Below are 27,683 nucleotides of genomic sequence, written 5' to 3' on the forward strand. Positions count from 1 at the left end.
AAAACAAGGCCTACCGAGATCTTATTGGTACATATTTCTTTGTTATAAATGGGAAGAGATTTCATTAACGGTACACCATAAACCATGTCTATGAAGATATGTGTAAAGCTCAGGATAGGGATTATATCGAACAAATTAATGGTTTAAAGACACATATCTTCGATATGCGTAGTAGTATCGATACAAGTATTTTAAGATCACGGTCTATATATGAATTTATTGAGGAAATTAAAAAATTATGCCAAACCATAAGAGAAGATATGATTCTTATGAGATCAACGTAAGGGTAAAGGCGTATATATAGTATAATACGTTTATTAATTTTACTTTAGTATATCAGAATTAGAAACTACTTTAGAAATTTACGAGCAATCTACAGCTGATGTCGATAAAGCCACAAAGTCTACTGTTAATAGCCTACTTGCCCAGTAAGTTCTGGAATACTATATACAAAAGTACTCATTTTCTGCGACACACAGGTTGGAAATGTCGAAGGTTAACTATAATGAAATGTGTAAACACTACGAAAGAACTATTCAAGACATTCAAAAGAATACTGAGGTAACAGAAAGTTGAATTTTTAATACTTTAGTACTGATTTTTGATTAAATATTAAACATCTCGTATATACTTTTATAGAGTAAAAAACAAGAGTTGAGAGAATACAGAAACTCGTATGTTCATTAAGTTCTAAGCTTAATGAGAAAATAATATATATATATATGTATATGTATATGTATATTTACAAAAAAAAATAGCAAGGCAGACGAAATAGATGCTTTAAAAGAGGAAGTTTCGAAATATAAAACTCAAGCAGTTACTGCCGAAACACTTTTAACAGAGTTAAAAGAAAGGTGCCTGCATGAAATATGATATAAAGTTAAATCTGATACTCACATTTTAAAAGATGCAAGCGACTTGAAGAGGCTCAGCACCTTATTCCTACAACTCAGAACACAGGTTCCACCGCAAAGAATTCACGTAGTCTTTTGTCAACTGCCAGTTATTCTCGGCAAGTCGTGAGTTTACATATCTTAAGAAATTAACTGATTTCGAATGTATACTTTAATACATAGGAACCGAGAAACGACCCAGGCTCGAATGCTAAGCCATCACTCAGAAGAAGCGAGCGTCAAAAGAGAAAAAGAAACTGAAAGCTCATTCCAAGACTCTCAGACTACAATAGGGTTAAATTCAAAGAAACGAAGACGGGTATACATATATATACATATACATACATGATACTAACAGGTATTCTCTTTTGCAAAAATAAGACGTTGCCGACTAGAAATGTAAGTTATATAAGAAGAGATATTATATTCAAAAGGAGAATACACATAAAAAGAAAAAATATATATACTAATTAATGCCGCCCAGAAGGTACTGGAAATCGTGGATTCTGATGACGAGCCAGAAAGAAAGGTATTGTTTTTCAGAATACCTTTTGTGAATAGTTTATATACTGATAGCTCTATTAAGTAGATTCAGGCTATACTTGCTACATCACCTCAAGCCAAAGTAATATACATGAAACTTAGAAAAATAGTGATTGTTCAAATAGGGGTTGTTTATTAATATTATTGATATTATATATAAAGAAATTCTAGGGAAAAGAAATTATAAAAATCCAATAAATCCCAATAAATCAATCCTTTTTAAAGCTATAGTATACTGTACAGACAGATATATCTTATGAATCCTATATTGAGTTGAATTTATACACGAAAATCAAATATGCTTGACATATCATTACGAGAACAGGCTGTACCAAACGTATTAAAACAGTCTTTCCAATAATCTACATTTTTTCCTTCGCCAAATACCCTTATTTCATAGGCATCTATTTTCCCGCATTTCATAATCGCATAACTAAGATTTTCACTTTTTTTTGGTGTTATATCAGATTTTTTTTTATAACACTCTTGTATCAGGTCGGATTCGTGTGTTTTGTTGACGGTCTTCAATTTATGAAAGTATACATAGGCATTTTGGCTATCTTCTTTATCCAGTATGAGCAGTTTAGATGAATTGGGCCCTTTGCTATCAGTGCATTCCTCTGTGTGATCCTGAGAAACCTCCGTATCGTATTTCTTATATTTATTATACATCTGACCCGGCTTATCATTCCATTTTATATTATAATGTGGGGTTGAAACAATAGTAATTCCAATGTCTTTGGGTCGTAGTTCTATGAACTCGAAGCTGGAACTAAAGTTCACATTATATATATATATAAGCTTGAAGTGGGTCAGAGACATATCGATCGAAAGTCCACCTTCAGCCTCTACCTGACCAAAAATCTGTACATTCTCTAGAGCCATATAGTTTAATCTTTTACAACGCTTTGAGATATGATCAAGTGCCCCAGGTACTAAAATTATCTCCTTGAGATCTAATAGCCGTAATCCGTGAGAGGGTGGATTCTCTACTGTATCTGAACTCACAGTGATCAAGCCACCTGCAATCTTTATTTTCTTCAAAGATATACAGCGATCCATTAAAATATCAACATCGATCGACACATTACATTTATTGATCTCTAGCTGTGTCAAGTGAGGACAGCGTTCAAATGAAGCTGTAATTTCTTGGCGACTATTAAAGTATAGTACGCTATCGATAAAAAGTTCTTCAATAGTTTGAGAGAATGCCAGGGTAAAGTTGTGAATGGTGTTATGAAGTAGTTTCTCTTCCTCTAGGTAGTGCCCAAAAAAGTAATGTATGTTCTTGACCGGTACCTTGAAAACCGTAAATATCTTCCAAATTAAAGGGCCAATAATATCGGTTTCTCCAGTGCTATAAAAATCAGTTGTTTCCAAATGTGGAAACACTCGCGGAAGCCTTGAAAACATATCAAGAGCTTCTTCTTTATTGTAAAGTACTCCGCGATTTAGCCTATGATAGAATCCATCCTCACCAATAGAATGGTACCGATCGTGGAATCTGACTATAGATTCTCCATAGTCATTGTTAGTCTCCTGAGGCACTATATCCATTTCGTTGTATACTTCTTCATCCGATTCATATTCTTCATCGATAACCCATCTAATTGCTTGCAAGTTTGGATATTTTTGAGCAAAGTAACATAGCCATCTATGATCAATATCTTCAAGCCCTGCATCAAATCGCAACATGCTTTTGGCAGGAGGAACTTCTGGTACACGAAGCAGATCTCTCGTTGTCATCATACCAAGCCTTACAGATGTCAGGAGATGTTTGAGCTGCGGTAAACAAGCATGAATGATTTCAAAGTCTTCCACATAGAATGCTACTCCCGCCTGAAAACGACAATTGAGTTTAAGGTCTATAACATTCGGAAAGAGTGGTAAGAGGGCTAAATAGACTTGTTTGATTGCAGTAGTCGAATCCCCAAGAAAGGTGATATCTAGATTCTTTACTGAATACCAGGGACCTAGGCCAGTCAAAGCTATATCGTCAAATGGACCAGCATTTACTCCATGAATATATAAAGATTTTACATGTGGAAAGAGGTTCTGTAAATATTTGAGCTGATGGTCTGTCATGGTTCCATGTGTAATCAAGCACAAGTTGTGTACTTTATGTCCAAATTTCGAGTATGCTTTTGGTGTTTCTGGACAGCATATAATATCCAAATCATCTTGATTACAAATCCTGATATCTCTCCATAACGATTCTTGGAAGGGCTCTAGGAACGCTTTACATACAAGACAGCACTGACTAACAATACCACGGCTAAGCTCCGAAGCAATTTTTGAAAGTATTTCAAAAGGTAATTCGGACAAAAGCATTCTGAAGAGGAGGCACTAAAGTTATTAAATTTCTTTTAAAAGGAGTATATATATATATTCATAAATAATAATAATACAATGCTAGTGCTCATAGTATAAACACAATCTATCAACTGCATGAGTAAATCATACAAAAGACACTTTTCGATAATGTGTTTGTAGGTCGTTGCTTCTTTATTATGAGTTATATATAATAATAGTTGCAGTACAATATTATTATTCAGCCAACAATATGATATATTCATCTAAAGGACTTGTATTTTTTGGGCTCTAAAATTTTCTTAAAGTTTTTGATTTATTATAAGATTAAACATAGACATGATGAATGCAAATGGGTGACATCAATTTTATATGATGATATTTTGTATAAATTATTGCAATGCATTGTGTTGCCTTTTTTTTTACAAGTGTATTTGTTTTTGTTATGAACAAACCGTGTTTTATTTTCATTCCTAGTCCTTTATCATTTTTTTTCTAATTTTTTTTATTGTAGTCAAAGTGTAACTTTAAAATTAACAGGATAAAGACCCAAAAATTTCAGTATTTAAAATTGATTTTTTTTTTGTTTCAAGTTCAAAAACATGTTATATATCATTTTCTTAAAATATATATTAGTCGAGGCACAATATACAACACAACAATGAACCAGTAATAGTATATTTATGTAAAGAACTACTTAGCAAAAGTACTTCATACAAAAGAAAATTGAGCTAAACGTCGATGATTTTATTTGATAAATAAATATCGGTCTGAGTGAATATGATATCGATTTATAGAGAAGTTGATTTACAGATTTTTGAAACAAACGTACCCAGAGTTTGTGAATAATAAGTGAGAATACAGTAAATTGCGTATCCTGTATTTTTATTTTGTTTGGTAAAACAATGTAATTAATGCAAATAAGAAGAAACAGAGAGAGAGAAAAAAATAACACAGACATAGAGTCTAATACAAATCGTTCAAGACCTCATATTCATCCGCGAGTATTTCCTTTACGTGTTCAGGCAATTTATCATGGGTCGAAGCAGTTTTGACTGCGGCCGAAAGAATGTCCTTCCATTGTTGAATTTCTTCAACATCAGGGGATAAAGCCAATATTTGATGAACCCACGCCAGAAGGCCATTGTATTTGATCAAACTTCCACTGACAGAAGGAATAGATGTAGCTTGTTCCATGATCTAACAAAGCAAATGTATATTAATAAAATGGCATTACCTCTTTTTTCTTCTTATTTTTTGTACTTATTATAGTTTTTTTATACCTCTATTATAGCCTTTTTGCTAGCTTGGTCTGCCAACGCAGAACTGTAAAATACTGCAATCATATCCCAAATACGTTGTCTTGCAAACATTTTATAATCCTTTGAATAAAAAGCCAGTTATTGATCTTTTTCCATTTTCTAGTATATAAAATTTTATCAAGTACTTACCTCGTATGTACGCATTGAAGATGACAGTACACGCAACATCCACAAACGTTCCTTCTTATGGTTCTCTGACGAAGAAGAGAAAAGTAATCCGAAAAGAGGAACATACTATAGGCAATATACGCACGTACAGTTAGATATATATAATTGGTTTCTACAAAACTTACGTTAAAATCAAATGCCGCACTTTGTGTCATCCATTTGGCAAGGTAAGGAAGCATATAATGCCCTGGGTGAAGAATGATAGAAAGAGCATGAGCTACACACACGGTGACTGCAGCAGGTATCCGAGGAGGAACATCATTGCTAGATCTTCCTACAATAGAATTCTTAAAGACATCTAACAAGAACAGGATTTCACTTTGTTCTCTAAACTTGGCGTGCTATTAAAGATATTAATAAGAGAAAGAAGATCAAAACAACTCCCTTAGCATCATGTTAACTTACATCAAGAATCACATAGAATTGATCCATGATTTGGAATGCAATCCGTCTCACATTTTCATCGAGAGAAGACATTGAAACACTGACAAATCCAAGTGCGTTACATTCAATAAACTTGCGACAATCTGCTGCTCCGCTGGAAATGAGGTTCGCAAACAAAGGCAAGAAAAAGTCAGGGTCATATGTAACCTGTTTTTGTTCATTTTCATCAGGTATCTTAGGATCTGAAAGAGTGGCATCCACGGGGAAATGAGAAAATGTATACTTCATCAGACCAGGATCAACCAAACCCAATGTCTCTAGTGAAATTGTGTTTGCCTGAAGAAGAGTTCCAGCCTGAGCATGGGCTTGACGTGTTTTATCAGATCCTGGACCCCACATTAACAGTTTAGGCAAAATTGTCTCACGCCCGTTTCGTTCACAAGTCATGAGTATTTGAAGAATAAGTCGATCAGTGAATGAAGTTGTAGCACTGTAGCTCGTCAAGAGAGGATCAAGCAAACCATGGTGTTTGCTGAGTACATTTGGTTGGATTTCGTTGAGAGCGTGGATCAAAGAAATAATGGCCTTTCGTTGTGTTTCATTCTCTGGTTCTTCTGAATCAGTGATCTTTTGAATTGTAGGAGTTGTGAGGTTTTGGTATTGATCATGATCAAGTACACGGCGTACGTAAGTTTCAATAGGCTCATTCTTTTCATACTAAGATGGACAAAATATATGTATTAATATTACCAAGAATAAAAGCTCAATACATAAAATGTACTTACATTTTCGTAAACACGCTTTGTCAAGGCAGTTGTGAATCGAATGGCTTCTGCGTCGGCAATATTGTCGAGTAGTGTAGTAAGGATAAAGTCACGAACAACCTCAGGATCCAAAATCTTCCAGTCGAAGTCCTCTAATGAGTTCTCCAACAAACTGGTGAGTTTATCATAGAAATTTTCGATAGGTTCAACATCTGACATCTTGTTCGCATCTGCTGCCGCAGTCAACTGCTTTAGTATGTGTTCCAGAACTTGCTGAACGTAATCTGTTCGTTCTTCGGCAGTTTCTGGGAACAAGTCATACCCCATTTGGATCAGCTCCACCAAAGACGGTGTCAAGGGCAAAGAATCTTTGAGGCTATTGAGAATAATAGCAAATACTGCGACAGACGATCGTTGACAAGATTCACGTAAAACAGCCATATCTGTCTTGGTGTCTTTTCCTGAAAGGATATGACCGATTATGGGAGCGCAACATACATCCAAAAGAACAGAAAGTGCTTCTCGATCCTGTGCGTTTGTCATGCTTAATTCCAATAGTGACAGGATATCAGCTTCCAGAGCTGGTGAAGGGCGCTTTTCCCATAGCTTGGTGATCACAGCAAATGTTTCGCTAGGAATTACGAAATTATCTGAATCGGAACGGCGGCGGACATCACCAACAAGTGCAATCAGCAATCGGATTGTAGTCTCAAAAAATAAGATGTTGGATTTTTTGCAGTGTGCAAACAAGGCGTCATAGTCTACACGAACGAGAGAGTTCATCAACTCTCTCGCATTCAAACCATCTCCTAAAATATCAACGTAGGCAACAGCTACGTCAAGAATCTAATTCGAAAATAAATATAACGTTTAATTGCTTTCTCATTACGTTAATTTTTTTTGGAGTAGTAACTTACACATGTATCGAATACATCAGGAAAACTTGCTTCATTTTGCAGTTGTTTTATTAACGAAATAACCTTTGTAAATACGTCTTTTAAGGCAGGATGATCAAGCACCAGATTCTTAAGATAATGGCGCGTTTTCAGGTCATGGCTTTTTTCCAGTACATTCAGTGCATGTCTCAAGATACCAAAGGTGAGAAAAAGAGGCGATTTGATTTCTTTGGTATCGGATAGAAGAAGCATAGTGAGATGTTCGAGTACCAAATGAATTGCATGAGATAGCTTTGTAGGTGACATTTTCTCCATAGCATTCTGCATAAGAGGTAATACAACACGGCTAGTTTGTTTTTGTGCCCATGCATTGTAAAATAGTGTTGTAAATGGTATGGCTTTTAGTAGTCCAAGGATGGCCTCACTATATTTCAGAGTCATGAAAAAACAGATAAGTAGAATATTTTAATAAACGGCAGCGAACTTACTGTTCCGGGGAATCAATAGAAGTCAACTTTTTTACTTCAGCATTGTCAAATAAACTTCCAGAAAGAGGATAGCGCTCGGAGATGTAGGCAACAAGAGGTTCGTAAGAAGACCACCCAAGGTTCTGGCCACATAATGTGACTACGTTAATTAAGTTCTTGGAAAATACATTAACGGGTAATATTTCGAGCATATCAACCATTTTCTTTTGCATATCAGGAACAGTATCATGATCTATTATTGGTTGTAGTTTTTGTCAAAATTTAAGGTCCTTATTAATAAAGTCTAAGTATATATATATACATTAATGCATATTGTATTACCTTTAATCAATGCGATCAACTCGCCCTCAAGTTCGGTATCTAAACCCGACGCTTCAGTACAGGGTTCTTTGGTCTTTTGTTCCAAACATTGTTGTGTCTGTGTTATCATTTCATTCACGCCCCACTCAGAAATTTCTTGAGGGTTTAAGATAGTTTTTGTTTCACAAGTCTCTGCGAGTTTCTCGGAAAAATACTGCAAGTAAAAGGGGGCTTTTTGCTTCGAAAGCAAAAGAGTTATGAGTTTGGTAAGGAATCGGACGATAGGTCGTTTTTCGATACTGATAAGATTAAAATATTCAAAAAGAGTCAACAACAGAGGGCTGAACGGATGGGTGTATTCGGAGAAACCGTTTGTGCCATCATCTGCCATAGAAGATGTATCGTTGGTGCTGATAACGGACCGTAGGAGGGCATTAGATGTTGTTTTAGAAATTTCTCCATTTTCCAGGGCTGATTTGTTTGTATTTTCGACAAGGCCGGCTAATTGATCTGAATATTTATACTGTGCTTTTCCAAATCGGATTATACCACCATCAAGGAATTTTAGAACGGTAGATTGCTCTTCGGAAAGAGATACATCTTCGTTTCCGGAACGAACAAAATTATGAGGAAGAGCATCAAGCCAGAGTTCCACTTCTTCTGGGTCATGCTTGAACATAAAGGAGTCGGCAAGAGTTTTGTGTACAAGCTTTCCCGTAAGGTTTCGAATATGCTTGTAAGGTGTACGAAGGTAAAGAGTCAACAAGGTGGTGATATGAGAAAATGAGTCGGCAGCTATAAATCGGGTTAGAACACTCAAATAATTCTTTTTTAGCACTTTTTTTAAAAAGAAAAGTTTAAGTTTATTACCAGCTTTGTTTGTCCACTTGAAGTCTGGGGAGCACAAGAGAAGTTCAAGAAGATGAACAAGAGAGCTGGGACGAACAGACAGGATATCAGAAGGGACAAAGTTACTAGGGTCTGTGTTGGATTCCATGATTGTTTCGGGCAAGAATTCTTGGTAGTATCGAATCAAGCGAAAAGCACTATCTCCCAGCATTTCATTCTGTGCATCAAATTCTTGTTCGTCCACACCTTCGGGTGCCTTTTCCTTCTTTTTTCCAGAAGTTTGACTGTGAATAGCGACAAACACATATAGCTCGGGGACTCTACGCCTTAAACCTTCGCGTATGCCCTCCAAACACTTTTGCCATTGTCTTGATGGGAGCTCCTCAATAGTGTCATTAAGTATTTTTGAACTCTCTTCACTGTCTTCCAAGGTTGAGATTACTTGATTGATTGCTTTTGTGACCTTGGCATGTTTTTGGAATGCAGCTGCCAAAATAAGCATTGTAGTATAACGGACTAATGGACTAGCATGTAAAAGACCTTTTGTAGAGAAACTACGTCCGAATACATTTGGAATTGTGTTTCCAAGTATGGTTTCAATTTCTGGTGGCGTTGCACGGTAGAGTTGGGTATCTCCGTAGTAGAAAGATGGTGGAGATATCTGGATAGTCTTTTGAAGCAATGATGCATTAGCAAGCCACTTGCTACTAATACGGGGTTCGAGGGTCATTGAAGTTGTCTTCCAGTAGCTATAGCAATGACGTTTAGTTATTTGTGACAAAAATATATGTTATGCTAATATTTTACCTTTCAATTAGTTCAGGGCAAGCAGTCAGAATTTTCAAAAGAAGTTCCTGTTGACGAATATCATCGGCAGGCTTTAAACTCAGGATAAATTTAGAAAGAACGCGGTTCTGAATCTTCCCCCCTTTTACACCTTCTTCTACATTTCCGTCAACAAGAGTATTTGCGGGGTACCAGCCAGCATCACGGAAGCAGACGCCAATACCAGGTACAGTACATGCATCAATGAGGAATTTATGAGCTAAGTCTGCAGGTATTCCAGTATCTGTAGATGATATTTGTTCGGGTTCGTTACGAGCATATATTTTTGCAACCTGGATGATGTTAGATAAGTATATTACATAAAGAATCTGTAATTTGTTTTGCTTTACCTGCTCAAGCATGTAGGATGAAAAAAAGTGGGTCTTTGCAAGTCTGGAAATTTTAAAGTCCATTAAAAGATATTCGTACAGCACCGAAAGCGTTTCTTTGATCAACTAATATATACATGCATGAATTATTATATCAACGTCTTATACAAAGAATCAGATTATTTATTATTCTCTTACCGGATAAGCATCATTTTCTATTCCACTAAGAATACCACTAACGAATCCTTTGATACCAAGCAACTGCTTTTTGATATCAGCATCTCCGTTTCTCAGAAACGCAAGTACCAATTCGACATAGTTTGTTCTCAGGTCTAAATAATGGAATATTAATACAATTGATAGGATATATACTTAATTCTGGTTATTATTATTTGGCCTACCATATATATAATTATGAACATTATTGTTCTTTTTGTTTTGTCTATAGCGAGATGCTCTCAAGAACCCCTATAAATTCGTTACATACGTTTATATATAATGTTCTCATGTGTCTTATTTTTGGTATGTTTGTACTTGCCTCTGTCTGAAAATTGAATGAATGAAACAAATCTCGTGCAGTTGACTGATTGAATGAGCAAATTGAAGTCAATAACTTAAATGTAGACTGGCATTGCGGGATACGCATAGATGATATGCCTCTGTAAATGTACTTCATTTGCTTCTCTAGGATGTAATAAATAAGTAGGGGGTTAAGGATGTATAATATGTAAACAATATAGTCGGCGCATATCGGTTTAATATATTTAAAAAGGATATTGTCTGAATGAGTTGAAGACCAAAAGCCCGAATAATAGGTGTCATGCAGAGTCGAATGAACATGCTAATTATATCAGGTACCATACATTCCAAATTTTGAATATGTGCCTTTGAGGAAAAAAAAGATGTTAATTTAAATTATTACTTTTTTAACTTTACTTCTAAATTAGTGCCAGTGAAGTAGAATGTAAACTCACGGTAGATTGGTAATCCCACAACCTTGTCAGATCCCCACAATCAGAGCAACCCTGAACATATTCCACTAGTGGTCGAGTTGACTTGACCATGGGATCAACACGGCCACGGATAGCATTGGATAATTGAGCTCTCAATTTACCAAGGGCTTTGTTTATAAAGACAGATTTTTTTTCGACAAGCATGTATTAAAATTAGATTGAATTGCTGTTTTCCAAAAATGGAGAACTCGAAGAGACGTTTACCTCGTACCATCGTTTCAATGTCGCATACTTTCAAAGCCTCGGCAATCTCAACTGGTTTTCTATAATAATCATTATCCATTTGATTTTGTTGTGGTTTTTTGTCTTTTGCGATAGACGATTGATCTTCTTTGCTCTTCATGACAGATTATTTGAAGACAAAATGGTCAATGTATTGAGGTCTTCTTTTGCAAAAAATGAACAAGGTTTGGATCCCGATTAGCTTTTTAGGTGGCTTGCGGCAACGGCTCAGGACTGCTTCGTTTAGCTTGCATGAATCTTAATTGTACATGTTCAGGGAATTTACTTGATATTGGTAGACAAAGGGATATTCTGATACTTTTTTAAGCATAATTTTATTGGGACTATATGTACATGTAACACTTGTATGTGTCTGTTTAATTACAAGATATCACTGTAGATATGAAATTGACTTGTAATTGATGTTATTATAATATGATATGTTTTTTCATAAATATATATTTTATTATCCATTTCTGTATTGAATTTCTACCACAAATGTATGTGTATTTATGTGTATTTGAAAAGCAGTTTAATAAAAAAAAATATAGTAAAATAACCTTGGCGTTGGTCACAATTCTCTTTTTTTTCCCCCTTTGCTTTCATTTATCACTGCTTGAACCACGTGATCTCTATCCAAAGTTATTTCTTACTTTCTCTCTTTTAGTATCCATTGGCTTCTAACTTCTTTGTTATTCTTTTATTCTTTTATTTCTTACTTATTGGTAGTGGCCCTATTCTATGGATCACCCTGATACTCCTTCTCCTCCTTCTCCTTTATCGCGTAATTATAATGGAAATACGGGGCCTAATTTAACCGGTTTACCGCTTAATAAGCAAGGCTACTCTATAATGAAATCCTCGTCAAATCGGCATGCCATTCGGATAGCCAATCTTCCTCCACTCAACCTCTCCCGAAAATCATCACTAGAATATAATTATACCTCTCATAGTCCATCATATGCTACCTCGGCCATCCTCTCCAGTCGCAGCATGAGCACGGACACGCATCCCCAAGTACCCGATCCCAACCCATCCAACCAAAAACTCCTGGAGGCTTGCCAAAACGTTTCATTTCTCTCCACTCTTATACACACAACTCTCTATAAATGTCTCGACTTTTGTGTTAGCGATAAACTCACTGGAACACTCTTACCCTCTTTGCAAAATTCGAGGTCATGTACAGACAAACTGGCTATGGCACTTCATCAAATCGATTACCAAATGGCTCGGCAGCCATCACCAAGCCCAGCATTTGAGATTGATCTCGTCAAGGTTGCCAAGGCTTGCATCATTTCGCTCCGAGAACTTTGCAAGCGGGTTAAAGATTGTCTCAGCCTATTTGTTCATATCCTGGATCCTAAACATGCTAGGAATTTGGTGATGACTCTTCATTGCGCCACAGTAGACCTCAAAGAAGCCTGGGAAATGATCATTTCTCTTCCCGTAGCTGTCCACACCTTATCTCTTCAACCGAACCTTTCGGCTCCCACGGACTTTCATTCTACCAATAATCATCATCCCTCCCTACCTCGTGCTAGATCTGCAAGTGAGCACCATGCGGCCTCACCTGCCATGTCACCCCTCGCTTCTCCCTGTACAGCTGAAGATAGTACTCAATTGCTTGGGCATCTCAAATTAGCTGTCACTGGCTCACTTCATGTAGTTGACTTACTTAATCTATCCATTGAAGCGTCCACAGGAACTGATACCCTAAAGCAAAAGCTCCACTCGCTCGGCAGGCAAGCCCAGCAAGCAGTTGATATGGCCCTATGTTTAGACAAGAGTTTAGAGAACATCATGGCAAAAGGAAACGGACTCGGTATGAATTCCTTGTTCACTTCTTCTACATCCCAGCTACCCAACATTGTGTCACCACCTAGCCCTTCTTTACACAAGGATTCAAGCCGAAAATTGTGGGAAGATACAACAGCATACTTAAAGGTAATTAATTGTTGTTATTATTATTATTATTATTATTTAAAAGGGGGGTTTTAGGAATCTAAAGGTCACAAGTTATTGTTTTTATTTTCAAGTCTATTCTATCGGTGATGAGCTCTATACGGTCTATTTCTACTGAAGAAGACTTTACTTGGCCAAAGGCAGTTAAACAAGGATGCCTACACGTTACACGAGTGACAGCGGAAGTAGCAAAATTATGGAACAACTACAGCATATTCGCAAAACATGGCTATTATCTTGGAAAGGGAGACAATTCTAGCAAACAACATGCGACGCACAGAAGTATGAGTGGTATTGACACCAGTCAGGCATATGCAACTCCTTCATTTGAACCAACATCTACCATGCGTAGACACAAGAGTCAGACCAGCTATGGCATGAGGAGCATGAGTAACAAAACAGAAACTTGATTATTTTATTAAAGATAATGTCGATTGTTTTTTATGGGTTTCATAATCCACAAAGATATGATAGTAAGCGCTACATAATTTACTCCCGAAGCATTGTAGGAATCAATATTTAAACCCAAGGAAAACACGAATCAATTGTATATACATGTCTATACACACAAACACACACACATACATATATATGTATGTATGTATGTATGTATGTATGTATGTATATTTATTTATAAAGCAAATAACCTTGGGTCAACACGTTATTCTTTTAAGCAGGTTCTGTATTCCAGAATACAACATTTTGGCCGTGTGAACAAACGTATTTTTCCTGCATTTCTTTATGTATATATTATATATATATCTATATAACAATTACTTGAAATCTCTACCAAATTGATTATCTCAACGCTAAAGTATATATGAATTCTTGTACATAATAAATATTACACATTTTTTAAATGAAAACAAGAGCATTAGAACATTAGAACATTAAGGCTTGGAAATAGTTAACAAGTAATAATGGAGCAAAATACCAAATATATATTTGAATGTATATTCCGTGTACATAAATTAACTAAAAAAATGTAATCTTGAAATTACTTTTTTGGAGATTGACTGTAAATAAAAGACGCCTTTTTACAGTGTTTCTACTTGAGATTGACACGATATTAGTTTTCTAGTGTATAAAAGAATGATATTCAAACAAAGAACTTAAGTTTTTGGGTGGGAGATAAGCACCGACTATAGAATTTTTCCAATTGAGTTGTGTATCTGATATCATACTTTTTACTGGATTCTGCTCAAGTGTACTATGTAATCTGGTACTAATAATGCGTTTGTAGCTTTCTTTTCGATTATCGGTTGAGATGTCATGTACCAGAAATTTTGGGACAATAATTTTTTGCTTATAGATTTTGATAAATAGATGTGAGCGAAACAATATCTTTCGAACTTGGTTTGATACGTCTATAAATTTTGTCGCTAAAGCCTTCTTGTATTCCGGTAGTAAAAAAGGCTTCCAGTTTGACCTTTAGAGTGACAGAGGTAAATGGCCTAATCAACGCAGCAACCTGCTTTTATTTTGCTTGCTTTTTTTTGTTGGGACACTAAGATGATCTTGCACTCGCGTTACCCAATTTTCTACAGGTTGTGCAAGTTACTATAGTAGAGTAATTTGACACAAACATTGAGTTCTCTATATTCGTTTTGGTCTTTCTTTTCAATTTTCTCATACCTATTCATTTTCTTCTTATTTTTGTTCCAACTAAAAGCCATATATATATATATAAGGTATACGTTATGTAAATAAATTAATAGTTCATCTATTGATCGTCTTTATTCTTAAAAAAGAAAAATGTACCTTTTGAAGCGGATGGTAAAGAGTTATCATTGATGCATGCATAAAAGGTTTTGTTATAATGATATCTCTGTCCAAAATCTTTACACAATACGTCTATATTTGATATCACAATATAAATGAAGTAATAAGGTTGCATGATTGAATACAGAGATATAAGCTACCTTCATACTTGGTACTCTTTTTTTTATGAATTGGTCAAAATATTTCATATATGTCTTTTTTAGACATTGGTTTTAGATAATTAAAGGAAAGTAACGTTATTAAAATTAAAGAACCCAAGGGCACTTTATACTCAAATAGAAACTGTGGTAATTTGGCTAATTATTGAATCACTGATCAAACGAAAAGACTTGATTATTATCCACTAGCATTTTTTTTACAACGCTTTGATTTCACAGTATAATGATCTATGAATTACCTTATATACATACATATTATGGTCATTGTTGCGCTTTGTAAAATTTATATATTGTAAGCAGCGTATTTCTCTTGAAGTCTCTTGATAATTACAGGTAAGCCACCTCATTGGCAGAGATTTCGTCTCAAAACTTAATTTCACTGTCTGAATATCATTTTCCTTTTGTCTAAAAGAAAACTAACGTTGGCTGGATTTGAAGTAGAAATCCTGTATTTGAAACAAAAATGATGTCAAAAGGTCGATGATTTTAGTCAGGGGAATATTATATATATTCTTGGCCAAGATACCTAAAATATATGAGATCATATAAGGTTAGATATTGACAAATCAAAATATTCTATACACAGTAGTTCTATGGGGGGTACTCAGCCAGATTGATCGATCAAATTTTGAATTCAGAACGCCATATTATTGGACTATAATTGTAATAGCGACGATAAAAATTTGATCGTCTTTTTGAAAGGTCAAATTTCGATCAAATTTTGATCGAAAAACGTACGGCTCTCTGATTAACCTAATCCTTACTTTTTATATGCAATACGATACTGTTTTTATCTTTCTCCTTAATAAATCATAGAATTTATTGCCAACAGTTATATAATACTTCTTTCTCTCCATCTTACATGCCAAAATATAGTACAAAGCAACAAGCAATTGATGCCTTGAAGAAATCGCATAAAATCAGGGAATTTATCGTGAAAAAAAACACTGGTAGAGACTTTATCAGCAAGTGCAGACGAACTTATTAAAGATATTTTGGAAGTAATCAAAAAGGAAGTTAATATAAAGTTGGAGCAGATGACTGCCGCGAAGGAGCTTAAACAAACACTTAAAGCCAATAAATACATACACAAGGTTGACAATGTATTGCCAGATGTTGAGTAAAGGGAAAGAACACTTGATTTCTTCGAGAGTCTAGATGCCTACACGTTCAAAGAAGAAATCAGAATGTGCAAAGATTATTCTATAAATGCTATAAAAATCTATGAATTTTGTACGAATTTTGTACTTTTGTCTTTTGGTGTCCTCAACTACAAATTGATACCATTGGCCAAGATTCACACAAGAATTTGATCGATCAATCTGGCTGAGTACCCCCTATAGCATAAATCAATATTTCTTTTACTCACTTGCCTTTTCATCCGTTTGTCTTGTACGACGTCGTTTCTGGCGGTTTGTGGATATGGTGTAGCGGTGAATCATTAGTATATCGTCATTGTATTCCAAGTTTGGGTTTTTGAATTGTACCTGCATTCTATCACTCTCTTCTCCTCTCTTTCTCTTTCTCTTTCTCTATCTACTCATTATGTCTCATACTATACTTTCATCAAATACACATAAAATATATAATTCCCATGTCTGGTTTACATCCATCACAATTGTAGCTATAGCAGGTACAATTTTGTATCAACGCCGGCGAAAACATATTGCCCGTACCACAGAACAACAAGTGAAGGACTATCTTTTGAAAACAAGAGAACCCGAGACGTCTCAAACAAAATCTACTGAAAATAGTGAAGATGAAGGCGGCCTAGCATCTTACTTAACCTTACCATCTATCGAGAGCGCAGACGAATTCATAAGCAGTTTATTCTCAACATATTATCTGCCTTATATTCCATCCGTCGCCATACCTAACATGCCATCACTGGAAGACATTAATAACCGTATATCAGACATGTATCCTGGTTTTATGGGTCAATTTGAAGCTATAAGAGAGAGCTACACAAATTTCTGGGAATTCCTTTCTTTAGAAGATTTTAGAAAGATGGTAGAAGAAACCCGGAAGGATGACACAAATGCGAGTGTGTTCCCAGAGATCGAAAAGGATGCTTCCGTACGGTACGTGCAGGTCAAAAAGAAAGTTGATTGTGGGTTTGTAACAATGATTTTTTGCTTAGTATGGGGACCGGTCTATCAGAAGATGAGATATCATTCATAAAGGCAAGAAAACTGAAAATTCGGGATGCATTTGCACATTTCATTGGAGTTGATCCATCATTAGTTGAAGAAGAAGATGTTCCTGTGATTGGAATTGCGTCAAGGTAAGTAGGCTAGTAATAGAAAGAATATCCGAGCAGATTGGCTAATAATTTAATGCTTTCAATAGTGGTGGCGGGTACCGTGCTATGGTGGCTAGCTCGGCATATATGAAAGCTATGGACGATACGGGATTGATGGATTGTGTGATGTACATGGCTGGTGTTTCCGGATCAACGTGGGCTATCGCACAATACTTTAGTTCCTTGACGAATGCATCGTTCTCGGCCCTTCAAGACCATCTCAAGAGTCATCTACACACACACATTGCCAATGTATCCAATTTTCTGACTGTTCTGTACGCCTCTGCGCACAACACTAAAGTACTATTACGTGGTGTAATACAACGCTATTATCAGCAAGAGGGTACACTCAATCTTGTCGATGTCTTTGGACTCTTGCTTGGCGGTACTCTCCTGACTACCATGGAAGAAGTTTCTCCGTCTGATAAAGCCGATAATGACATTAATGAAGACCAAGCGAAGGAATACACTGAAAAAATCGAGCCCAAAGAAGTCTCCAAGGAACAACAAAGGGGAACTGAAAAGGGAACCATAAAAGAAGATGACGGAGCAGAGAAACGGCCTCGATTAATAGGCAGAGCAGATCTGAAGTTATCAAACCAAAGACACTATATTGATGATGGATCGCAGCCAATGCCGATATATTGTGTTGTACGTCATGAAATAACCTACGCCACAGAAGATAAAGAGGATTCTAATAGTGAAGAGAGTAAGAATGATGTAGAAAAGGAGATTGACAGCGTATACCAATGGTTCGAATTTACTCCTTATGAGATGGGTAGCGAAGAAATTAGCGGTAAGATAATACACACAGTATATTTCCGCAGCAATTCCTAAAGTTTTTATACAACACAGCCTGGATTCCGGTGTGGTCTTTTGGAAGAAGATTTGACAGCAAAAATAATACAGAGAGGCTTCCGGAACAGACCATTGGTATTCTCATGGGGTAAAGTATATTGTTATGTTGGGTGTTTCTTGGCAGTTACTTATTATGGTATTATTATAGTCTATTTGGTTCTGCATTTGCTGCAAGTCTGGCTCATTTTTACTATGAGATCCGTGGATTTTTACCTTCGTCTGCCCTACAGACAGCAGATGACACCATATTGCGTTATGAGAATTCCATGTCTACATTTCATCCAATCTCTCCTGCCACTTTCCCTAATCCATTTTACAACCTTCCTTCCCGGGAAGACGATAATGTAATCCGATCAGAGTCTCTTGTGAGCTCCGATAAACTAAGCTTGATGGATGCCGGTATGGACAACAATATTCCATTTTACCCCCTATTGCGTAAAGGACGTGATGTCGACGTAATCCTGGCATTGGATTTGAGTGCGGCTATTCAAGAAAACTCGCATTTTGAACGTGCGGAAGGCTATGTTAAGCGTCGAGGGATCCTTGGTTGGCCTCTGGGTGCTGGGTGGCCAAAAAACAATATCTCTGATGAACTCGGATCAAAGGATGGTGGAGCAGATAATATGGACGCAACCAATGAAGGTGAAACACTCTGTGGAACAGAAAAACTCAATATGTCCAAGGATCATAAGCAAGCGCGCGAAGAAATGAAGGAGGCAATTGAAGAGAGTGCTCAAGCAAAGAAGACGCGATATCCTTTGGGTACATGTGCTGTGTTTGCTACCAGCACATCTGAAACTACATCTCATGAGGAGACTGATGGGGAGCCTTCCACACGTACAACATATCCTAACCACAGCAATCCGATTACATTACTGTACTTTCCATTAATCCAGAACGAAGACTATGATGATGGATTTGATCCTCAAACAGCAGAATTCTGTAGCACGTGGAATTTTGTGTATACAAGCGAGCAGGTCACAAAACTATCTGGGTTAGCAGAGGCAAATTTTAAAGACAATCTTGCCAAAGTCAAGCAAACACTTGTGGCTGTGTGGGAAAGAAAGAAGAGAGAGAGACTGGGAAAATTGTGAGACACACTTTGGACCTGATGATTATTACAGAATGATATATTGAGACTTTAATAAAATGATAATAAATAATGATAAATATAATAATATTGTTATTTTTTTGTGATATTTAAAAAATGAAATATATATATGTGTGTGTGTGAGAGAAATACAAAGAGAATATTTTTTGATTTGATTTGATTTGATTTGGTGATGGTAAAGGGCAACAATAGAAAGGGTAAGTGTATCGTATTAATTATGTTTGTGTTCCAATTCGTGAAGACGTTCGACTTGTTCTGGAGTTCCTTTGTTCTCGACTTCACGGATCATGTTTGGATAGAGATCCCAATTGTCTTTGTCTTCAGCCTTGGCTGGCCTGGGCTCGATGATCTCGTCAGGGCTCTTTGAAGGGGATTTTGCCTTGTTACAGCAAGGGTTTGGGTGGTTGACAGAGTCACGGTAAAGCAGAGGATGAGTAAGTTCTTCGTTGTTTGAGTTCATGATGATAAAGTAGATGATAATGAAGAAGAAAAGAACGAGTTAAATTCTACTGTTTATATACTACAGTTTTTGACACTTTCGGACAAATTAATAATAGCAACTATGACAATTATAATATAATATATATGTATTAGTGTTCATGCTTTAGAGGATTTGTGTGGTTGAGACTGCGATCCAATCGTGTAATGAGTTACCCCGAGGAATCCCTTGTTCGACTTGTCAGGCAATTCATGACAAAGTATAATCGGATAAAAAAAATGTAGGCTGACACCAGGCTACTTTATTGTATTGTACTGTATTGTATTTTATTATGATATATATATATATATATATATAAATTGAATTATATCAACTAGAAAACCTCTTTCAAATGTAACTTGCTTATTTAGAGGTATATATTTGGTGGCTTTAATGAGACCATTGTTTTATCTGTATTTAATCTGCGTTTGATTAAAAAAGAAACCCTCAAAATGACGTTGTCTTTAGCAAGACCTTTGCTTTCAACACCCCGACTATGATTTGGAAATTATGTATATGTGTGTGTGTGTGTGTGTGCGTTGTGAGTTCCACGAAATAGGGCTTCCGGTGTGATCCAACTTTGAGACCGAGGCACCAATGAGAGTTCCAGGACAATCATACGATCCTGTACTGTTTTGAAGTGTATCTATTTGTAGCTCAGTATAGGAATTGTCAAAAAATAATAATGAAGCTTAGCATATTCCAATAACTTACCATCCTTCGCCGATAGCAATTATATTGCTGTTTTGTTAATGTCTCTGTTTTCGTTGTTTTCGTTTTATTATAGTATAATATGTATATATATATATATATATAAAAAGTATTACGTTATTGGCTTATCAAGCTATTATTAAATAAATGTATATTGGTATATGTATAAAAGTAGATATGTAATAATGAGGAAAGAAGGACGCGTCCGATCTCTTTAATATGATGAGGATTGTGATGAGGATTGTGATGAGGATTATGATTATGATGATTATGATGATTATGATTATGATTATGATTATGATTAGGATTATAATGATGAGGTTGAGGATGTGGGTTATTTTTTTTGGAGGGATTTCTGTTTGCAAAGTAATGATGTGTAGATGGAGGCACCTTGCATGCCTGGGATATAATTTACAATGAATGGATCAATATGTTATGTTTTCAAGGGGAATCAGGTACGGCATACATTGGCGGTGCGCTAGGGGTGTATGCTGGGGGTGGGATCTCTGAGACCGTCGCATGATGATGGCAATTGGGACAGGGCGTGGAGTCAGGGAGAGGTTTAGAGCTGCCGTGTTCGACCGATAATCCATCTCCACGATGACGGCAACCTTGTTCAGGCTGATCCGCAAGTTCTTTTGCAGGCGGTGCGGATGGCGCCAATGCTGTCTGCGAATGAACTGACAGTAGTCGTCGATCAGGTGGTGGGCTCAGCGTAGAAGAGGATGGTAGGCACATATCGTCTATTGAATGTTCATGGTAATGGTTCTGGTGTTGTTGGTGGATTTCTATCAGCATTGGCGCAGGTGGTGCGGAAGGTATCGGCATAAAAGGGGTTCCATCATCGTCATCACTGTCATGATCAGACCGACCACTTCCTTTACCAACACCAGCACCTATACCGACTCCAACTCCAACTCCAATACCATCCGTACCCTGATCTCTGTGTTCATCCTCAAGGTCTTCTGCGGCTATTTGCTCTTCTTCAGCTTTGGCCTTCTTTCGCAATCGCATCCGTGCAAAAATCACTACGGTTGCAACAACGGCTATAAAACCAAAACTGCCGACAAGTGATAGAATGGTTACCATGCGCCTCAGTGCCTCCTGATCGTCCTTGAGCTGTTTGGCTAGGTCTGCATTTGTTCCAGAAAAGTCGTTGGGGTCATCATTATCACTACCACTATTATTATTGTTATTATTGCTGTTATTATTATTACTGTCACCATTTTGCTGCTGTTGATGAGCATAAGTATCGTTATCCATGTCGTGAAAGACCTTGTTGGGATCAGGACTGGCCATTATAATGATAGTCGTGATATCTACAAAGATCGTTGTGACCTGATCATGTACTGTAGCGGATGGAGAAGGTCTAGCAGAAAATGAATGTAGATTATCTGAATGCAATTGGTGTTTGTGATGCTGATTTAATGATGGTGTGGGTGGAAAAGGTGGTGGGGACCAGTGGGTATCTTGTCGTCTAGTAGGTGGAAGTAAATTTTTGTCTAATGGGATCATTGTTTGTCTGGCAATGTCAAGTGTCGATCGACTTGCTACTGTTGGTCGAGGAGGAAAAATACATGTTACCGGAAAGCCAAGAAGAGAAACCCACAGCAATAAGACTTTTATTGCTTTGAGTAGCTGTGCTGAATGTCGCATAGGTTTAAATGAATTCACCACAAACGAACAACACCTTTGTTTTTGTTTTTCGTTTTTGATTATGAATATAAGTATAAAAATATATACATATAAAATGATACAAGTATATAAATATATATAAATATATATATATATATACATGTATATATATATATGTATATGTATATGTGTATGTGTATGTGTATGTGTATGTATATGTATATGTATATATATTTAATATTTAATATTCAATATTCAATATTCAATATTTAACAGTTAATATTTGATAGTTAATAAAATAGTATAGTATAATATAATTAATATATAATATAATATATAAAGACAATAAAGATAGAGGGAGAGATAAAGAGAGGGAGGGAGAGGGAGAATAGAAGAAAGTAAAAGAGAGTTGAGAAGGTGGTTGAAAAAGATCATCAGTTTGGCCAATCAGTATGTATCTCTTCAACCCATTATGGTATAATACACGCATAACGTCGACACAAAAGAAAACGGGTATATACAAAACAAGGCGGGATAAAGCCAGGACTTTTCCTTAGTTGTCCTTTGGTGTAGTTTGTATTGGGATCTTGTGCAGCCTTCTCTTCTTGCCTATTGTTGACTCTCCATTAACAACACTCAATGTTTGTTGAGTCTCGTTCTCCAGACCAGGGAAGCTCACCCATTGGACAGAGGCGACTGATTTGCGACTGAGGGAGGAGCATGCAGCCTTCCAGGAACCCATGCCTCCTCGAAGACTGTTGACGGTCATCTTCTTTCGCCTATACTTCTTGCGCACAGATGCCTCTTTTGGCCCTCTTTTTTCCAGCAAAGAAATGCAGGACAAGCCAAACGATGTCTTTCTGTGACTAACGCATCTATCTACACCAGTAGATTCAACTGTTGTCCTCAGAGGTTTACTGGGCCGTAAAAATCGACTACCTAGCAGCAATAACGAAGCTGTTGATCCCCGTCGCTTAGCCGGAATGGGATGATTATCTGAAAATATGTGCTGAGGTATTTCCAACTCTACTTGCACTGCTGATATGGCTGATACTATTGGTACTGTTGGTATTGATGGTACTGATGGTACTGTTTGCACTGCTGATGTTCCTGGTAATGTCTGGACTATAGAAAACGTTGGTGATGATGGTACTGAGTGAACTTCTACTAATGATGAAGATTCTTGGCCGATATATAGTTTGCTTTCTTTGTCTGGATCATCCAAGCCGTATGAGTCTTTAACGGAATCAGATACCCTTTTACATTTTTGAGAATAGAGATAATACACTAGTCCAACCAGTCCAATGACCAGTATAAATACAGCGGTGGAGACACAGATAACAATGGCAGTGGTTCTGGTGTTAGTGCTTGGAAAGGCTGCTACGCTGCTTGCAAATAACAAGAGAAGAAAAACATACGGCATTTTCGTTTGTTCAATATATATTCCTTTACTTTTTTTTTCAGAAAGTTTAAGAAGCTTGTATCAAATTGCTCCTCGCTATTTTCTTCTTCTTTCAAGATGGCAACTTTGCCCCTATTTCAACGTTGTACAATTTACAACCTCGGTTATCTCTCTCAAAGTCTAGTTTCAACGTGTATAGATATACTTTTTAAGTGTATACCGTTTGGGTCCGCAGAGATTGTGATTTTGTGAGCTTTTCAAGTTTTTTTTTTTGCTCAGCGGGTTCGTTCTCGTCTCACCCTTGTCTGTGCGCTCTTTTTAACTTTATTTTCTTTAGTTTAGAGTGTAATGGGGGGAATCAAGCTTAGTTTTGTTTGTTGCTTAACAAAATAGTAAGAAAAAAAAAGTAAAGCGATGGGATTTACTCTTCATCAGCCTCCTCCTCATTGGCAATGTTAAAGTACTTCAGCTCAAAGGTTTGCTTGTCGGTAGCAATGACACGGAGCCAGTCACGGATTTGGTTCTTTTTCAAGAACTTCTTGGTGAGATACTTGAGGTAACGCTTGGAGAAAGCAATAGAGGCGATGACAGTGATCTTGTTGTCGGCGCCACGGCTGATGGTGACAGAATCAGTCAAGTTGTTGGTGCGGCCATCAACCTTGATACGGTCGTGAAGATACTTTTCCTGTGAAAAGACATATTAGTAATCCATTTCTTTATTTTGATATATATATATATATAATTCATCCTTTTCTTTTTTGGTAACTTACAAAGGCAGCAGCATCAAAGATCTTATCGTTGGCAGGACCAGAGCAGTCGATAACAAACTTAGCCTTCTTGGCGGCAACGGGGGAGGACTTGATGGGAACCATTTGTGTGATGGATTGAAGAACAAGATACAGAATTGTTTCGATGTTTCCTATCACTCGTTAAATCATCAATCCGTAAGCTTATTTCTTCCCTGTCCCCCCCGGAATTTGTGCCATTCAGTAAAATTGCGTATCTATATTATATTTCTCTCCGGAACTGATCGAGTCCGGTGATATAATGATTGTGCGTGCTGTGGTGTTCAGAGTATAAATATCGAAAAAATTAAATTTGTTTCAATTCTCTATTAAAAATATTTTCTACTAATAAAAAATAATAATTTATAAAATATGACATTTAATTGAGGGTGTCATTTTTGGTTTAAGGTTTTTCTTTATATACCACCTTTTTTTTTCTATATCCTAAGCACAGATGGTTGGCAATTATGAGTTGTTCGATAACCAGAAGTTTTTCAGACTTGTGACAAAAGGAAAAATGGGCGATTTCTCATGATTTTGTGAAAGATTATTAATTCTTAAAAGCCTAACTACTCAATGCAATATTGATAGAATTTGTAGTAATTGAAATGATAATACTCTAATTTTGAACGACAAGTTCGTGATGAGACGAAAACGGAAAATCAAGCTTTAGCGCAAATGTAAAGACATGCAGACAGCTTGTCTCAAAAAATTGAAAGCCCTATTTGGCAATAGATTAAGAATGTTCCTGAACTTTGTATGCAAATCAAAAGAATATTCTTCTCGTATTCGAATCAAAATGACAAAAGAAAGATACACTAGAGAAACTTTCAAATAAGTTATCAATAGAGCTCTAACTCAACCATATAACAATCCCAAGGATCAAGTTTCAGAAGAAGAGAAGACTAGTACTAGCTGACAGTATACTTGTGCCTAAAAGTATAAATCAAATATGAAAAAGGACAAGAATGTTATTTAGGGAAAGGTAGTCTATTTGAATTAAAAAAAAAGTGTATTCATTTTGAGGGCACAATCGAAACAGATGAGATCTGTACGTCAATAATTAAGCAGAACTTCTGGACAACTTGTAAACTACCAGGAGAAAATGATCAAGGTAATCCAAAACTAAAAAACAAAAAGTCTTCGGGACGAGAATTTAACTCGATCGAAGCATTAAACGATACAAAAAAGGGCGTATTTTTTATGGGCTTCAATTGACGGGATCGACTTTATTGTACGAAGAGGACAAGCTCACTGGAGTAAAGGTATTTATTCCAATATACAAAAAAAATGCAGATCAAAACAATCCCGATATTACACTCAATTGCAAACGAACTTAAAGCCCGAGAATGTACGTTTGGCCGAAAATATGCTTTGCAAGACAAGATCATAAGACGTCAGTCCCTTGCCGTTTGTTGAACATATTAGAACAAAAGTGGAATACAAAGAACTGCTATATGACTTTTACGACAATTGGGCAAGAAGCATCAAACAAGCTTTCTGTTCTAATGTCAGGAACGAATTTACTACAAGAAGTTGGTACAATCTGTACTGGGGACATCTATTTGTTGTATGTTATACGGGAATATTTCCAAGAAATATTAAGGATGATCAAGACGAGTGTATCAGGTTACAATAAATATTGATCACATTCAAGTAATGTTGGGCCAAAGGTATGTTAAAGAACGGGTCTCCTAGTATATCGTAGATCGTCTGTCACTCTTTACTACAAAAACATTTCACCTGAGCTTAAGAAAATCAGGGATAAAAAGCCTCAAAACAAAAATTTGGCGAGATCCAAAAATTTACCGATTCGTAGCTAGGGTCACTGAATCTTTTGGCCTTTCGCAAAATGCGTTTCTCAAGTAAGGTGTATTACGAACAGAACGATGCAAATCTGGTTAGAAATTTGAGGCGTAAATTCGGCTCTGATTACGCCCTGGTCCCTAGCGCCTGGACAGCTCCGACAGTCAAACTCTATGAGCCTATTATAAGCACGGGTATAATCAAGATGCTAAAGAAAAATGGTTTCACAGCGTTCTATTCATGCCCTGTGTGGAGAGAAAGGGAATTGAGGGAAAAATTAAGAATATTGGCAGCCCAATACTATTTAAAAAGAAAGAGAATGGCAACCACAATATGCAATCGAATACTAAAGTGCAATAGCCACCCCCCTTCTAAAATTTGGAATCGATATTTTGCTGCTGTATATTTAGAAAAGCATTTATACGAATTACAGAGCACTGGTAACCGCCCAGCTTGTTTTAGTTGTTTTACTGATTCTAATTCAAAACTAGAGTTCAAAAGGAGAAAGATGGTACCTTGTCAAACCCCAAGAAAACCAAATATCTTGCTTGAGAGTTACCGCTCAGAAAATTTAACATAATTAAGATATTCAAATTGAACAACTGTCTATAAATTTTTAGATTTGCGTATTAGAGTATTAGGAATTTTTTTCCATGTCGCTGTAACATTCTTTTTATTTTCGTTTTGGTGCCCTAAACCAAGAAGTAATACGATTGGCTAAATTGATAAGGTTAGATGCTTACATAGAATATATTTAGGTACTCTTTATGTATTAATAAAAGTATATGGTTTATTGGGTTGTATTGTATTCTATTTATAAAGGTAAAGGTAAAGAGAAAGAAAAAGTCTTATCCGAATACGCGGATACAAATACAATTTTAAAAGGCGGTACGAACTACTTTGACTTTCATGCAGACAGCAAGATTATATCAATTTAATTCTTTATTCTACAACAAACTACATAGCACCGAGCTCACATAGACGTACACAATAGAACGCAATATAATAAAACATAACACAATAGCAAATATGCAGGTATTTTCTTGTGGCCAATCTTAAACGTGTTGCTTGAGAATTGGTTCATTTTGATTGGATTAAAGATTAAAGGTTGGGATGATGAGAAGATTTAAGATGCATGCAGGTGTCTTTATATAAAATAGATATGTAAGTCCTCGATGGAATATCACGTTTTGTATAGTACAAAGGCTTCTTTTTTTTGTTCAAAAATGGATACAAAAAAAATTAAGATCAAATAAAGTCTAATAGTATAGAATACATGGTGAAATACTAGCTAAATTGATTCTTATTATTTTTTGGAGAGCAATTTGGACTTGTTTATTGTAGTTACATTCTTAAGCTTTGTGAATACAAGCTACGGATTGAAAGT

General features: G+C 36.3%; 9 protein-coding genes across 9 annotated transcripts; 4 read left to right on the forward strand and 5 right to left on the reverse strand.

The window, feature by feature from the left end:
- Window positions 1–98: 98 nt before the first annotated feature.
- PHYBLDRAFT_169483 (hypothetical protein) lies at window positions 99–1,623 on the forward strand (the record flags this gene model as incomplete). The annotated part of the gene is made up of 9 exons (XM_018436078.1): window positions 99–280; window positions 333–428; window positions 480–561; window positions 640–674; window positions 759–854; window positions 908–1,019; window positions 1,252–1,292; window positions 1,378–1,422; window positions 1,599–1,623. The coding sequence occupies 9 exons, from the start codon at window positions 99–101 to the stop codon at window positions 1,621–1,623; spliced, it is 714 nt and encodes a 237-aa protein (XP_018290385.1).
- Window positions 1,624–1,715: 92 nt separating this feature from the next.
- PHYBLDRAFT_169484 (hypothetical protein) lies at window positions 1,716–3,767 on the reverse strand (the record flags this gene model as incomplete). Its single annotated transcript, XM_018436079.1, has 1 exon — window positions 1,716–3,767. The coding sequence occupies one exon, from the start codon at window positions 3,765–3,767 to the stop codon at window positions 1,716–1,718; it is 2,052 nt and encodes a 683-aa protein (XP_018290386.1).
- A 945-nt stretch (window positions 3,768–4,712) lies between these two features.
- Window positions 4,713–11,427, reverse strand: PHYBLDRAFT_65605 (hypothetical protein; the record flags this gene model as incomplete). The annotated part of the gene is given in 17 exon segments (XM_018441494.1): window positions 4,713–4,946; window positions 5,030–5,128; window positions 5,198–5,302; window positions 5,362–5,577; window positions 5,642–6,337; window positions 6,406–7,230; window positions 7,302–7,704; window positions 7,769–8,000; window positions 8,090–8,905; window positions 8,939–9,666; window positions 9,725–10,035; window positions 10,093–10,197; window positions 10,270–10,403; window positions 10,473–10,539; window positions 10,559–10,912; window positions 11,046–11,191; window positions 11,289–11,427. 17 exon segments carry the CDS (start codon window positions 11,425–11,427, stop codon window positions 4,713–4,715), a joined length of 5,610 nt encoding a protein of 1,869 aa, XP_018290387.1.
- A 620-nt stretch (window positions 11,428–12,047) lies between these two features.
- PHYBLDRAFT_181804 (hypothetical protein) lies at window positions 12,048–13,924 on the forward strand (the record flags this gene model as incomplete). Its single annotated transcript, XM_018438522.1, has 2 exons — window positions 12,048–13,250; window positions 13,343–13,924. The coding sequence occupies 2 exons, from the start codon at window positions 12,048–12,050 to the stop codon at window positions 13,676–13,678; spliced, it is 1,539 nt and encodes a 512-aa protein (XP_018290388.1). The 3' UTR covers window positions 13,679–13,924.
- Window positions 13,925–16,753: 2,829 nt separating this feature from the next.
- Window positions 16,754–19,462, forward strand: PHYBLDRAFT_169487 (hypothetical protein; the record flags this gene model as incomplete). Its single annotated transcript, XM_018436080.1, has 5 exons — window positions 16,754–17,289; window positions 17,349–17,492; window positions 17,558–18,306; window positions 18,366–18,456; window positions 18,517–19,462. 5 exons carry the CDS (start codon window positions 16,754–16,756, stop codon window positions 19,460–19,462), a joined length of 2,466 nt encoding a protein of 821 aa, XP_018290389.1.
- A 1,647-nt stretch (window positions 19,463–21,109) lies between these two features.
- Window positions 21,110–22,324, reverse strand: PHYBLDRAFT_146546 (hypothetical protein; the record flags this gene model as incomplete). The annotated part of the gene is made up of 1 exon (XM_018431669.1): window positions 21,110–22,324. The coding sequence occupies one exon, from the start codon at window positions 22,322–22,324 to the stop codon at window positions 21,110–21,112; it is 1,215 nt and encodes a 404-aa protein (XP_018290390.1).
- Window positions 22,325–22,856: 532 nt separating this feature from the next.
- On the reverse strand, window positions 22,857–23,726 carry PHYBLDRAFT_65601 (hypothetical protein; the record flags this gene model as incomplete). Its single annotated transcript, XM_018441493.1, has 1 exon — window positions 22,857–23,726. The coding sequence occupies one exon, from the start codon at window positions 23,724–23,726 to the stop codon at window positions 22,857–22,859; it is 870 nt and encodes a 289-aa protein (XP_018290391.1).
- A 227-nt stretch (window positions 23,727–23,953) lies between these two features.
- PHYBLDRAFT_134252 (hypothetical protein) lies at window positions 23,954–24,577 on the reverse strand (the record flags this gene model as incomplete). Its single annotated transcript, XM_018429634.1, has 2 exons — window positions 23,954–24,390; window positions 24,476–24,577. 2 exons carry the CDS (start codon window positions 24,575–24,577, stop codon window positions 24,127–24,129), a joined length of 366 nt encoding a protein of 121 aa, XP_018290392.1. The 3' UTR covers window positions 23,954–24,126.
- Window positions 24,578–25,780: 1,203 nt separating this feature from the next.
- Window positions 25,781–26,876, forward strand: PHYBLDRAFT_169491 (hypothetical protein; the record flags this gene model as incomplete). The annotated part of the gene is made up of 5 exons (XM_018436081.1): window positions 25,781–25,886; window positions 25,919–26,060; window positions 26,148–26,163; window positions 26,310–26,490; window positions 26,707–26,876. The coding sequence occupies 5 exons, from the start codon at window positions 25,781–25,783 to the stop codon at window positions 26,874–26,876; spliced, it is 615 nt and encodes a 204-aa protein (XP_018290393.1).
- Between the last annotated feature and the right edge of the window lie 807 nt (window positions 26,877–27,683).

Source organism: Phycomyces blakesleeanus, assembly GCF_001638985.1.
Source record: "Phycomyces blakesleeanus NRRL 1555(-) unplaced genomic scaffold PHYBLscaffold_13, whole genome shotgun sequence".
Lineage (NCBI taxonomy): Eukaryota > Fungi > Mucoromycota > Mucoromycetes > Mucorales > Phycomycetaceae > Phycomyces > Phycomyces blakesleeanus.